Source organism: Apis florea, unplaced genomic scaffold (assembly GCF_048593485.1).
Source record: "Apis florea isolate Af1SG1 unplaced genomic scaffold, ASM4859348v1 contig_2835_pilon, whole genome shotgun sequence".
NCBI lineage: Eukaryota > Metazoa > Arthropoda > Insecta > Hymenoptera > Apidae > Apis > Apis florea.
In genome coordinates, this window is record NW_028256652.1 from 819,765 (window position 1) to 834,238 (window position 14,474).

A 14,474-nucleotide genomic window follows, 5' to 3' on the forward strand; every position below is an offset into this window, starting at 1 on the left:
AAATGCATGAATTGAATTTAATTATATACTAAGAAATATTTATAGAATAATGATTTTATATTATATATAATATATATAGTTAATATATTTTTAAGTTTGATCTATTAAGATATCAAAAACTTTTATATAATCAAAAAAATATATATTTTAATTTAAATATAATATAATTTTTTTTAAATATAATAAAAAAAATATTTTGTAATAAAAATAATATTTATTTTCATGTTATTTATATTAAGTAGCAAAAATTTTAATATTTGACAATATATACATGGGTACCTAAAAGATATCTTTTAAGTCATTTTCCACTTTTTAAAAACAGAACTAAATATTTAAAAAATAAAAAATATTTGATGTTTTCTATATATTTAGATATTTTATTAATATTATTTTCATAATTATTTTTTATTTTACTCTTTATCTTTTCCATGTTTTTATTGTGACAAAAATAATAGAAAAACATTTTTTATATAAGATTATTTTTAATTATTGAAAACAAATAATAAAAATTTGTTAATTAATAATCTTAATATATTATAAGATATTAATAAAATAATTAAATGTTAATTATCAGTATTTTATAAGTATTTAAAAATATTAATACAAAATTATATTAATTCATTATATTATATAATAGATTATATAATATAATTAATTATATTAATTCATCAACAATACATTCAGTAACATTATTATAATTTTAAAATATGTAATTGAGCATATTATAATTATAAAATATCTAAATATAATATCAAATATTTCTTACATAGTACATTATTTTTTACCTCAAAAATTCAAATTATAAATTATTATTTAAATTGTTTAGGTATTTCCCATTGTATAAAATAGTTTTCTATTTCTTGTGATAAATGATTGATAACATAATGATTTAAAAAATATATATCATATATTCAATAAAAAAAAATTAACGTAATCATTTAATCATTTAAATAGTTACAAATAATCGCATTAAGACTTCATACTTAATAATATTAAATTAAAATCAAAATACATTTCAATATTGAAAGGAATTTGAAGTGGACACTGTCATATTTTGGTAATTCAACAATAATTTTATTATCAATTTAATTTTTGATATTGACATTTCTTCTTAATAATGTAAAACAAATTGTATAAAATAGTAAAAAAATGTCTTTCAATTTTAGAAATTAATCTCTCTCGTTAAAATAACAAATATTATATATCATGAATGTTATTATAACTATAACATAAAATATTGTAACTAAATTTTTTCAGTTTGTCACTTTGTAAATATCCTAATTGCATTAAAAATGCAATTAAATAAATAAATCACTCAATTAAATCAGACTAAGTGTTATTGAAAGCTTGAAATAAGTTTTCAAAGGTCAATACATGTATTTATCAGTAAGATTATTTAATACTAGAGACCTTTGATAAGTTAAAATCTTACCGAAAATATTATTCTTGTTTTATTCTTATTTCAAATCTTCAATTAATCAAAATCAAATGTATAATAATTCGAGCATTATGATTATACTATTTTTTTTTATTATTATAATTGCAAGATATTGATAAATAAATGTCTCTAAACATTTTCTGTCGCATATAAAATTTTCTGTATGCTATGATAGTTGGCTTACTTCAAGCCCAAGATAAACATTAAAATTTACTTTTCATAGTAGATGAGACTGATACTTAAAAGATTTTTTCTTTTTTAATCCTATTTAGTTCACAAAGTATTTGGATATGATTAATAAATATTACAACGTTGCAAAAAGCATCTAAGTTCTTCTTCAATATGAAGCTCTCTTTCCAGATAGATCACATTGACATATTTTGATAATTAAAAAATATGCTGTTACATTAATTTCAGTCCAATACACATTCCCAACCCTAACAAACCTCTCTCTTAGGTTTGGGTCAATGCATATAACGAGCCAACTTTTACTATATATGTAAATCATTGAATTAAACAAAGGTAGGCTCGTTATACATTCACTACAGGCAAACGTACATACATACATATTCTATTAATATGATTAAAATTAAAGACTATTAGGGGGGAAGGATGTAGAACTATTACTGTGAGCCAGACTTAACATTGAGCCACTAAGGCTTTCATCGTCTGGATAAGATTCTTTTGATGCCTCAGCTATCGCCAGAGCACTGCAATAATTTGAAAAAATATGTATACATCTACAATATTTTTTTTTTAAATTCTTAAATCTATTTTTATATTTTATAAAATGACGATAAATATTTAACATAATTTTAATACTTTAAAAATATAGAAGTATAAAAGGAAACAATTGAAATATTTTCTTTTTTCATTAATATTTATGAAATTTATTCTAATAAGCCTATAATATAAATTACATACCTGAATCCTATTCTTGCACTTTCCTCGTCAAATTGTTGTAATTCACGTTCCTGTCTTTCATGTAATAAACGTATTCGCTCACTACGTTCACGAAGAAATTCCTGAGTTTCAAGTTCCATTTTTTGTTCAAGCAATGCTCTTCTAACTGATACTCGATCTTCCAACTCACGACGTTCTCTGTTTCTTTGCGCTTCAGCTTGCATTTTATTTTTAGATTGATACGCCATTAACATTTCTAATTCATAATTTAATCTTTCCTATAAAATATATAAAAAATAATTATAATAAAATATTAAAAATATTAAAAATTAGTCTTAATAGTTATAATATTAAATTTACTTTAAATATTATTTAAATCAAATTTTAAAATTATGATGTAAATACGTGTATAATCATAATAAATTCTTTTTATCTCTTTTACTTAAACAAAAACATTTCTAAAAACTTATTAAATAATGTTAAATATTTAAAGAAAAAATTTTTGAAATCTTGTAACTTTTAAATCTTACCTTAAGATTATGACATTCAACTTCTTGTGATTCATCTAAACGTATACTTTGTTTTTGGAGCATTTCAGCAATACTTTGTTCATATTGATCACCCAATAAAGCTAATTTTCTTCTTTGTTCCTCTTTTAATTTTTTTATAACAGCTTTTTGTTCTTCTTTAGCTGTTGTTTGTAATATTTGAGCTTTTAATGCCTTATATTGTCGTGTTTGTATTTTACATGTTTCTCTAAATTGTTTTCGAATTTGCATTTCTTTTTGCTAAAATAAATATATATAAAATTTTTAAATTTTTATATATTTTTTTAGCTATCATTTTTTATTATTTCAATAAAATATACATTATTATTTTAAAAAAATTAAAATATATTACTCACTTTGAGACTCTTAGGTTGTTGTTTGAGTTCCAATGCATGTTTTTTACGTAAATCACGTTCTGCTCTTTGCATATAATCCTGTTGATTAGAAAGTTCTGTAGCATGTTGTCGATGAACTTGATCTTCTCTAAGAGCATGAACTGCTCTTTGTTGTCTATATTCTAATTCTTGTGTTTTTTCATGATGTCTTAATAACATATTATGTGCTTGTTCTAATTGTTGTTGTCTTTTATTTAATTCCTTTATAAAAAAAATATATTTAACAAATAAGAAAAAAGTTCTGTAATGGAAAAAAAAATATTATACTAACTTCTCGAAGTAGTTCTTGTTCCAAACTATGGAAAACAAGTAACTTTTTTCTACGGAATTTACGAATTTCAAGATCAAGGTATTCCCTTTGCCCTCTTGCAAGTCGTTGTTCTTCTTGTGCTTCCATTTGTCGTAAATTATCTTTATGACTTTGAAGTGTAGCATCTCGTTGCCGCTTCGGTGTAACTTCATCCTGAGATAATTCTTTTTTCCATCTTTCTTTGTAAACCTTAAAAAATGACTAAATTATCAAAAACTATCAAGAAGACATAAAGATAATTTTTTGTAATTTTTTTAAACATAAAATAATTATTATTATTATATTTATTATTTCACCTTATAATCTTTCTTTTGTTGTGCTTCTAATGCTTTTCGATCTGCTTCTTGTCTACTTGTAATTTCTTTGTGAAGTTTCTTTTCAGCATTTTGATTTTGTTTAAGCTTACGTTCTAATTCTTGCAAATGCCTTAATTGAAGTTTTTCTAATTCTTTGCTAAATTGTTGTAAAAGGGTTTCATATTCTTTGTCCAATAATTGTTTATGGGATTCCATTTCCATTTTACAACGTTCTTCTAATTTTACCTATTTAAACAAATTAAATATACTATCTAATAAAAATATGATTTTTAATTATCTAAATATAAGAAATTTAAATAAATTAATAACACTTACCAAAGCACCTTGATGTTCACGTCTCATTCGTTTATATCCACTCATTTGTTCATGCATTTCTTCTTGCATATGTTCTTTTTGTTGTTTAGTTACAATTGATGTTGTTCTAATTGTTGCAAAATTATTGGCACCATGTTCAAGAAGATTGGCAGTGACACCGCCTGCTGATATTTTATGTCTATTTCGTACAGATCCTGTAGAATAATCATTTGCATCAGCATTTGGCAGTGGCAGGCTATTGGTGGAGGAACTTTGAGAGCTTGCAGAAACGCCCATTGAATGAATTGAATGCTCTGAGGTAATTGAATTACTTTTGCTACTATCACCACCTGTTTGTTCATCAGGTGTATCTATAAAAATAAAAACATAAATAAAATTGAATCAAATTAGAATATAAACAATTATTATAATTTAAAGTTTCTGAAAATTTCTTATACCATCAGCATCACCAACTGTACTTTCAGTCTCACAAGCATCGATCATTAAAATCTTTTTCATTTTTCGATAATTTAAATTATCCAGTTCTCTAACAGCAGCTTTTGTTCTCTGAATTAAGTCTATTAGAACTTGTGGAGAACGTGTTCTGGTGACAAATTGATGCTGTAAAATTGAAAGCCTATAAGAAAACAACTAACTAAACTACAGTATATCTATTTATATGAATAATAAATGAATCAGAAAATCATATATTGTTGCAAATAAAAATTTCATTAAAAAAACTCACTGATAACAGTTTACCAGAGGCTGGCCTTTCAGTTGGACTTTTAGTTAAACATACTTCAACAAAGTGACGGAAAACATCTGACCAGTCTGGAGAATTTAAAGTTGGTGTATCATTTTGAGCAATATGATACAAAGCACTCATAGCATTCATATTAAAATAAGGTGGTTTGCGTTCAGCTAAAATAAATACAGTTTGATAAATATTTTACTATAATTCTAAATAACTTATTTTTTAAATATAATAAAAAATAAATAATAAAAAATTTTCAAAAATAAATTAATAAAAAACGTTAAAATTGAAATAATCTAATACCTAATTCAATACACGTTATCCCTAAAGACCATACATCTACTTTCCCATCATATTGTCCTTCATCCATAGCTAATATGACTTCTGGTGCCATCCAATAAGGAGTTCCTACAAAGCTATTCGCTGGACATTTTATGCTTGCAGATCCAAAATCTGCCAATTTTACTGTACCATTTTCAGTAAGTAAAATATTTCCTGCTTTTACATCTCGATGAATTCTTCCAAGAGAATGAAGATAATGCAAACCACGTAACACACCTTCACAAATTGCAGCTATTTCATCTTCTTTTAATGGTCTCTTATGAACTTCGATAATGTCTGATGCAGAACCAAGGCAATATTCCATTACCAACTATAATTAATTTATATAATTAATTTATAATTCATTATTTAACAATTTAAAAAAATGAATACAATATGTCATAAGTAATTAAAATCATTATTTAAAAATTGATTTATTAAAATAATTTTAAAAATTACCCAGGCAGTGTGATCCCTGAGATAACAACCCTTATACTCTATTGTATTAGGATGATTAAGTTGCCTAAGAAAACGAATTTCTTTCAAGATATCCTGCCATTTTTCAACAGTTTGTTTTCCCAAATATGACATTTTTTTGATTGCAACAATTTCTTTGGTAACCAAACATCGTGCATAATAAACAGCCCCAAAACTACCATGCCCGATTTCACGCAAATCTTCAAATATTTTCTCCGGATCATTTTTTTCAAATAATTCAGCAATCTCTGGGTCCTTAAGGCTACCAGGCCTTGGAACAGCTGGCATAGTAAAGTATTAATAATTATATAAAGCCAAGGCCTATTTCAGACAGAGTTTTGACGTCTTCTTATCTTTCAATCTTCTATTCTAAATTTTATAATTTTACTTAATTCTCTGTCAGTCCATTCCAAAATTTAACATTCTATCTGTGGAAAAAAATATTTTTAATTTCTTTGACAATTAATAAATAAACTAATTTATCTTACATTATTTTCAACTTAAATATATTAATTTACTTATATTATCTTTAATTTTATTCAATATTAAAATATATAAATGTGTTTCATATAAAGTATAATAAATAAAATAAACAAATAGTTAATATGTTTTTTATCAAAAACAAATTTAGAACAATTCTTAATCTCTTATACAATTCTATGTAGTATAAATTGTATTTAATTAAATATAATAATACATATGACACATAATATTATATTTTGATATATTATGATTCACATACCTTAATTTCATATTTCTCTTAATTTAATTTTTTATAACACATTAACAGCAGCAAATTTTTAATAAGCTCAACAATAAATAATATTTAACAAATATAAATACATAAATTTATAGTATACAAAGTATAAATAAAGATTTCTTTTCACTACAAATGTATTTTTATATGATTAAAATGAGACTTGACACTTATCACGAGGTCCTCAATACGAAACACACCATTCTATCCGTGGAAATTAGAGGTGGAGAACTATCGATAGCACTATCGATATTATCGATAGCTAACATTATCAAAATCATTGTCGATAGTCTTTTACAATTATCGATATTTTCGATAGTTCTTAAAAAAAAAAATCTTAAAATTATCGAAAGAAAAAGTGGATTGTAGATGAATTTTAGGACATAGAAATTAATTATTTTAATACATTTTATTAAGCATACTAAAAATTGTACAAAATCATTAAATTTAAACTTTATTTTTAATATAACATATATTATTATTTTCTATCATTAATTTATAATTTTAAAGACACGTGGCTTTTGAGGTTATGGCATATTGAGTTTTGATTTGACAGCTATTCTAAAGTTAGTGAATTTTAAAATAAGTAAATATCATATTTATTTGTAATTATATGATTATTTTTTTTATTAATTGAACATTATAGATTATTCCTTATTCTTATTTATTTTACTTTCACTCACTTTTATTTTCACAAATATTTTACAAAAAAATAAGAAAATTTTATCTTTTAATTTATAATATATATATTTAATTTAAAATAAAATAATATAGTATACAATGATATTTTTAACTTATTTATTTTTTATTTTAATTTATTGTTAAATAAATGAAAATAAAAAAGAAAATGAGCATTCAATTATATCAATTAAGATATCACAATAAAAGTGATTCATATTAAAATTTTTAAATAAATTTTTGACAAATTTAAAAATAAAAAATTGATGAAATACCTTATCTATAAGAAAAGATACAAAATAAATGGAAATATACTTAATCTAAACAACCATATAAAATGATTTTATAATGTATTACATATTATTTAGAAATAATCAATAGATTTTTTTTATCTATTATGTTATTATATTTATTGATATTAGTGAAAATATGTTAATTCTTCATTTTACTATTTCTTTTAATATTTTAGTTTAAATTAACTAATCTTTCTTTTTAACATAACCTATTCTAGACTTAATATTCAAAGAAAATATTTTTTAACATATCCTATTCTAGACTTAACATAATATTCAAAGAAAATATTCATGTTATTTTTATTTTATTTTACTATATTTTTTTACAATTGAATTAAATTTTTATTTTATCTTTTAAGTTTGACTTGAATTTTTGTAGGAAGAAATATACATAATTTACTAGATATTGTGTTGAAAAAATCAGAATTTCAAAAATGTAAAGAAAATGGAGATTGTTTTTTTAAACTTTTTTGAGTTATAATAAAAGTAAAAAAAAAAAAAATGTCTTTTATAGATTCAAATAATTGATCAAAATTAGCAATTTTTGATTTTATTCTGCATCTTTAAGTATTTATATTTCAGAGCAATGATTTAAATAAAAATTTTATGCATTTGTTGTTTAGTTTAATTATAAAAAGATTTTATTTTGAAAAATATATAAATATTTTTTTTGATCACTATAATTTTTTTATCAATATTTTTTATCAATACAATTATTATCATTATAATTCAAATTATTCATTTTATATATATATTTATTAAGAAAAAATAATAATTCAAAAAAATATAAGATCAATAAATTTTTTAAAAAAATCATGTAATAATCTAAAAGAAAAATATATATTGATACTTCAAAATTAATGATTGCTGCTAATTTTTAATTATTTAATATTGCAAATGATAAAGATTTTAAAAATCTTATTAAAATATAAAATATCTTATACTTTATTTCAAAATTTTCATTAAGAAATAAATATTTTAAAATGATATATTTTTCTATTACAGAAAAATTATATATAATATTACAAACAATAAAATATATATCTGTGCAATTTCAAAGAAATGAAATTTTTTATTTATCATTTTAAATATAAATTTTGAATTGATATCTGCAGCATTTTTGAAAATTATATGTATTACATTTTCAGAAACAATTACAAATTTATTGATAGAAATTTTTATAAAATGAAATATTTAAAAAGTTTTATTAAATTTGTATTATAATTATAAAATGATAAAAGAAATATTAAAAATTAAATAATTTCTATGCTATGTATACATATTAAATCTTGTGATATAAAATACATTAAATTTTTTAAAAATAGTATCACAAAATGAAATTAAAATAAAATAATCTTGATTTAAAAACAAAATCATACAAATTACTACAATTCATATATTAGAATAGAAAATTCTAAATAAGATTAGAATTTCTTAAAAGAAAATTATCATAACTGATTACAATTAAAAAAGATTTTTGTATCATTTATATAAAGAAAAAAATATTGCTTCTAGGATATAGAGAATATTTTGGAAATATTTGATGAAGAAAAACAAATATTAAGATATGTCATAATATCATATCAATTATTGTGAAATACATCAAAACGGACAAATATAAAATCATTAAAAATAAAAGAAGAAAAATTAATTTGTAATTTGCAAATATCAATTTTTTTAAATTTAACATATTAAATAAAAAATCATTTCTGCAAATGTCAATAATAATTCACCTAAAATATCTGAAAAAAAGAAAATAATTCCAGTTTTTTTCTTTAAAGAAAGATTTTCTAATAAAAAAAAAGTATTTAACATCAAATATCCTAACAGATATAAATCCTTCATTCTATTGAAAGATACAAAAAAAATAGATGAAAAATTATTATATATACGAAATTAATATACATATTATGTTATTTTATTTTAGATGCATGCTAGAAAATGCAATTTTATCTATTTGCATATACTGATAATATGAATAAAGAATAAAAAAATATTTTTTTCACTAGAATTTAGAAAAAAAATCAAGATTAAAATTTAAAAATATCGACATGTTTAAATTTTTAAATCATAATTGAAAAATAATAAGAAAAAACGTTATACATACATACAATATAAAATAAAATAAAATACAAAAATTATATATAATGTTATAAAATACATTTATGTTACTAAATTTTCATCACATATATTTTTATTTTTTTCAAAAACTATCAAGAAACTATCGATAATATCGATAGCAAAGAGATTTATTGATAGTTCTTTACCATTAGGTAGAAACTCGTCTGACTTGAATAAATATCATATGTTTTTAAACAGAACATAGTCTTCTCCATAAAAAAAAATCGAAGTGAATGTATCATTAGTATTTAAAACTTTTAAACAAGTATTTTTACGAGAAAATAAAAAATAATTATAGAATTGGAACTGATAAGTAAAAAAGGCGGTCGAATAAAATTCGCAGGAGAAATGCGGGCGTAAGGAGGGTTGGGTCTCTGACTCGTAGCAATCGCGTCAGATTGGTTCCACAAATGCAGTAAAGGAACATTGTCGTTGTAGACGAAAACGCTTGCCGTGTTTGGATCGAGTGTACAATATTACAGTCAGATCCTAATGTATCAACTGAAATTTATCCAAAATTCCGGCAACAAGGAAAAAAATGATATTCACCTCCAAAATGGCGAAGGAGCGGGCACAGAAGCATGCGCGCAGCTCCGAACACTCTCTTCAGGCGGAGCACCTCTTTTTCCTGAACTTGGCCGATCCTTCAAGCATATTAAGATCCGAGGAACACAATTTTTCGTTGTGCAAATGCACCGCACCCCGGAAAAGTACACGCCTCGTACGTGTCACGCACGTACGCACACACGCGCGAGACGCGACAATCCGCGGCAACGCAACAATACGGCACCCACTATCGGCCACACACGAGAATTCGCAAACTTTTTGACGCCTTTTCGTCTGGTCTGGGTGTACTCCACAGCAGGCGAATTCTCCGTCAATGATGAGTGGCGCTCTATGTTGGTCAAGTATTAAACTAGAAAATATAATCGGTAACTACGAATTACTTCCTTACCAATTTCATTTGATTTTAATAAAATGTTTTGAAAGCGATAATATTGAATATTATTAAAAACAATTATACATTAAATTACCAAATTAAAATATAAAATAAAAACAATAAATTTTGATAACATTTAATAAGTTTTTTATATGTAATAAAAAAAATTTTATTTAAAATTAATTTAAGTATTTTTAAATTTTAGATACATAAAAATGTTTTATTTAATAAAAATGTTTTATAATTAGTTTATTGTATAATTTTTATATAAAATTTATATATAATATTGATAAATTTTATATAATTTTGTTACATATTTAAAATAATATAATATACATATGAAAATAAAATTATTTTAGATAAAATTATCACATAAATATAATTTTATTTTATATAAATAAAATTTTCAAATTAACTTATAAAAATTTTATAAGTTTATAACTTTTTAAAAAATTTTATAATTTTGCATTGAAATAAATTTAATTTTATCCAATTTGCAATATGAAAATTATCAATTTATGTATAGTATATATATAATATAAAATATATAATATATACTATAATATAATTTAATAATATGTATTATATATTACTATACAATACATATAATATATAATATATATTATATAATATATTACTATATACTATATTTAATTTATATTACATTTATTACTTATATATTTAACTTAATATTTAACTTATATTATAAATATGATTAGAAAAAGTGATTTTTTTGATAATATATAATTTCTATTTTATATAATATACATTATATGTATATAATATGTAATATGTTTATATATGTAATTGAAATGCTTATGACAAATTCTCAAAAGTAAAGTATAAATTTAAGGCTTTATCACATCTATATATGTTTTATATATATTATATATATAGTTTTCTTCTAATGAATATACTTAATAAAGAGAAAGAATTTACATATATTTTTAAGAAAATATATGTAAATATTATGTATAATAGAGTATATATATCACACAAAATAACATTTAATTTTCTTAAGTCACATATTTTCTAGATTTTCCATTAATGACATTAAAAACGTATTTCCATTTATTAATTTTGTAGTGCAGACAACAAATTCTACATTCACTGAAAATAAAATTAATTTTGATCAAAATATATTGTATAAATAAACGAAAAATTAATTATAAAACTCTAATAACATAATAAAATATTAATATTACTTACAATCCTCTTGTTGAGATAAAAATCTTAAAGCAGAAATTTCTGCAAATGTACATCCTCCAATAAAAAAAACCATTACTAATTTCGGTGGTTCTGAATTAGAATCTTCACTAGTAATAGAATTTCCTAAAAAATAAATTACAGTGAATTATTTATATAATAATAAACACAAAGATACATATTTCTTACTTCTCGCGGATGATGGTATATGACTATATGGTACACTATTAATAGTAGGGCCAGGTAATAATCCCATTACATCATTCAAACCTTGCCAACCATTGGGTTGTACAAGTTGTTCTGCTAATCGAACACTTAATGGTGCATATATAGAATGAACATAACTAATATCTTTTGGCGCAATTTCACTTTCATCTTCAACAGTAAGTCTTAATGCTTTTCGTAATACTGTATATTTGCGTGTAGATTGTTGTTGTTTTAGTAATCCAGCTTTTTCTAAATTTAATATAGTTGGTAAATTTTGATATCCATATGTTTGTATTATTTCTCTTTTATAATAATCTAATAACTTTGGTTTAAGCCCAGAATTTGTTAAAGATTGTATACAAAGAAGTCGTAAAACTTTTAAAAGTGGTTGTTGTTGTACTATCATATCTTCTATGTAAGTATTTGGTTTATCTGTATCTATACAATTTAATAACTCTTGTTCAACTTGTAATGATTCTAAAAAGCTACTGGAATCTGTAACTTCTTTTATCATTTCTGCTATTGTTGTATCTAAAAAAGAAATAAAAATATATTTATAAAATTAATGATATTTATTTCATTGTAATGATAATATTAATATTATTATTATATAAAAAAAACATTACGTTTTGCTAATGATTGCTTAGTAGCTAACATATGTGGTAAGCGTGCTACAAATTGTTTAATTTCTTGTACACTTTTATCTCCATGTCTTTCATCAAATTGTAATGAAATAACTTTAGCTTTTTTACTTAGAACAGGTCCTACTCCATTAAAATTTTTATCTCTATAATTAAAAAAATTCTATAATAAAATAAATGATATTAAAATATAAAAATGTAAAAAGTGTTACCTGATTTCTCCAAATAATTCTTCTCCAGAATTAAGTATAATTTGTTCTTTTTCATTAAGTGTCATTGTTGTTGGAGAATCTTGAGAATCATGAAATTTTCTTGCTGGTAGCTGTACAGTATCTAAAATTATAATATTTTAATAAACTGATATAAAAATCAAAATAAAATTATTTTTAAAAAATTATTTATTTATTATTGTTTAAATTATTATAAAATATACTAAAATTTTAAACTCAACTATATTTTATTCCAAAAATTTCATCTATTAATCCTTCATATGTTAATTGTGTAACTAAAGGTGAAAGCAAATCTATAGAACGATCTAATAACAATAAATGTTCTATAGTAAATGATTGAACAGATATTGTTTTATTATCCTCTTCTTCTCTATTTAATCTTTCTAATAATTCCCAAACTTTATTAGCAGCAGGTCCTTTGCCAGTAATTTTAGGAATTTTTCCATATAATTTTTGTAAACTATGAATAGCTTGTGCTACTTGATATAAACAAGTGGGATCATTTTCTAAATGAAATTCCTTAAATGATCCACTTAATTCCATGGAAAGAAGATCATTATCAAAAGGAAATAAATCACATTTAAATTCTTCTATTAATGTAAAGCTGCCAAAAACACCTCGATTTTGAAGTTTCTTTTGACAAAGAAGACTTTTTCTTGGTACAAAAAATAAATGAAATTCTTTGCGTGGCCTTTTTCCTTCTTCACTAGAAATTAATTATTACATAAATTTTATAATAATATTTTATTAATTATTAAATTAGAAACTATGTATAATTTTTTTCAATTTATATATACCCATGAACATTTTCAGCAATTAAATCCATAAGACCTAATTGCGGTCTTGTTATAAATATTATATTTACAATATTTGATGGTATTGTTAAACATCCACCACATAAAGGATACATTTTGACAACATCATGTTCTTCAAGCAAACTATATTTTGCAACAAGACCAATTGGTCCTGCAAGAGATTGATCCCATATAATTGCCTATTAAAATATTGTTAGAATATGTTAGAATATTGTTAGAAATGTTTTTAGTATATTATATATTTGCTTACAACATAAAAAAAACACAAAATAATTAACTAAGAAATACTATAATTATGCTATATTTTAAATTATATTTTAAATTAAAACATAAAGTTTTTGTTATAAATTTTATAAATTCATTAGTTATAACAATAATATATATAATAATAAAGGTTATTATTAATACCTTTGTACCATCACACTTTTCAAGTAAGCAAAGTAATTGTTTTCTTGCTTGTTTCTGTATTATTCCTACATTTAAACGTCCAGTTGATAAATGAGCTGATGACATATTTTTATAATTTATATATAATTATATATTAAATATATACTACTTTTTGTCACTTTGATATCTTAAATTAATAGTTTAATTTCGACATGATTGTTTATTCATATTTTATTGTGAATGATTTTAATTATCAGTATTACCAATGTTATTTTAGAATTAAATACAAATATTTTATATATAAAAATAATATGAATAAATTTTATATAGATTATCTAATATTTTATTATTTACAATTATATTTGAACAACTTTATTAATTTATACTATTTATAAATTATCAAATATTTTATTTTCTTTTTTAAGAAAAGAATGCAAACTAG

General features: G+C 21.9%; 2 protein-coding genes across 4 annotated transcripts; both read right to left on the reverse strand.

Annotated features, from left to right (window-relative positions):
• Positions 1-1,052: 1,052 nt before the first annotated feature.
• Tao (Serine/threonine-protein kinase Tao) lies at positions 1,053-10,485 on the reverse strand. 2 transcript variants are annotated; one of them, XM_003692232.4, is made up of 12 exons: positions 10,156-10,485; positions 5,740-6,185; positions 5,263-5,611; positions 4,951-5,126; positions 4,664-4,826; positions 4,227-4,576; positions 3,891-4,136; positions 3,556-3,783; positions 3,246-3,485; positions 2,872-3,129; positions 2,363-2,619; positions 1,053-2,148 (listed from the first exon to the last, which is right to left on the reverse strand). In XM_003692232.4, exons 2-12 carry the CDS (start codon positions 6,043-6,045, stop codon positions 2,028-2,030), a joined length of 2,694 nt encoding a protein of 897 aa, XP_003692280.1. In that variant the 5' UTR covers positions 6,046-6,185; positions 10,156-10,485; the 3' UTR covers positions 1,053-2,027. The 2 variants fall into 2 exon arrangements, with proteins under 2 accessions (XP_003692280.1, XP_012340027.1); XM_012484573.3 differs by having other exon boundaries at positions 5,740-6,181; positions 10,156-10,397.
• A 260-nt stretch (positions 10,486-10,745) lies between these two features.
• Positions 10,746-14,455, reverse strand: car (vacuolar protein sorting-associated protein 33A). 2 transcript variants are annotated; one of them, XM_003692233.4, is made up of 8 exons: positions 14,054-14,455; positions 13,628-13,824; positions 13,052-13,536; positions 12,813-12,933; positions 12,586-12,746; positions 11,942-12,490; positions 11,756-11,878; positions 10,746-11,656 (listed from the first exon to the last, which is right to left on the reverse strand). In XM_003692233.4, exons 1-8 carry the CDS (start codon positions 14,156-14,158, stop codon positions 11,568-11,570), a joined length of 1,830 nt encoding a protein of 609 aa, XP_003692281.3. In that variant the 5' UTR covers positions 14,159-14,455; the 3' UTR covers positions 10,746-11,567. The 2 variants fall into 2 exon arrangements, with proteins under 2 accessions (XP_003692281.3, XP_086763371.1); XM_086907245.1 differs by having other exon boundaries at positions 13,628-13,796; positions 14,054-14,287.
• Between the last annotated feature and the right edge of the window lie 19 nt (positions 14,456-14,474).

What these genes read in the sequence shown, in the direction of transcription:
- car (XM_003692233.4), bottom strand. Translation starts at nt 14,158, where the DNA reads ATGTCATCAGCTCATTTATCAACTGGACGTTTAAATGTAGGAATAATA. An exon ending in TATACCATCATCCGCGAGAA is followed by an intron (nt 11,879 to 11,941) that starts GTAAGAAATATG and finishes TTTATTTTTTAG; the next exon opens with GAAATTCTATTACTAGTGAA. An exon ending in TTTATCTCAACAAGAGGATT is followed by an intron (nt 11,657 to 11,755) that starts GTAAGTAATATT and finishes TTTTATTTTCAG; the next exon opens with TGAATGTAGAATTTGTTGTC.
- Tao (XM_003692232.4), bottom strand. Translation starts at nt 6,045, where the DNA reads ATGCCAGCTGTTCCAAGGCCTGGTAGCCTTAAGGACCCAGAGATTGCT. An exon ending in GTGAACATCAAGGTGCTTTG is followed by an intron (nt 4,137 to 4,226) that starts GTAAGTGTTATT and finishes TTGTTTAAATAG; the next exon opens with GTAAAATTAGAAGAACGTTG. An exon ending in AGTGCAAGAATAGGATTCAG is followed by an intron (nt 2,149 to 2,362) that starts GTATGTAATTTA and finishes AAATTATTGCAG; the next exon opens with TGCTCTGGCGATAGCTGAGG.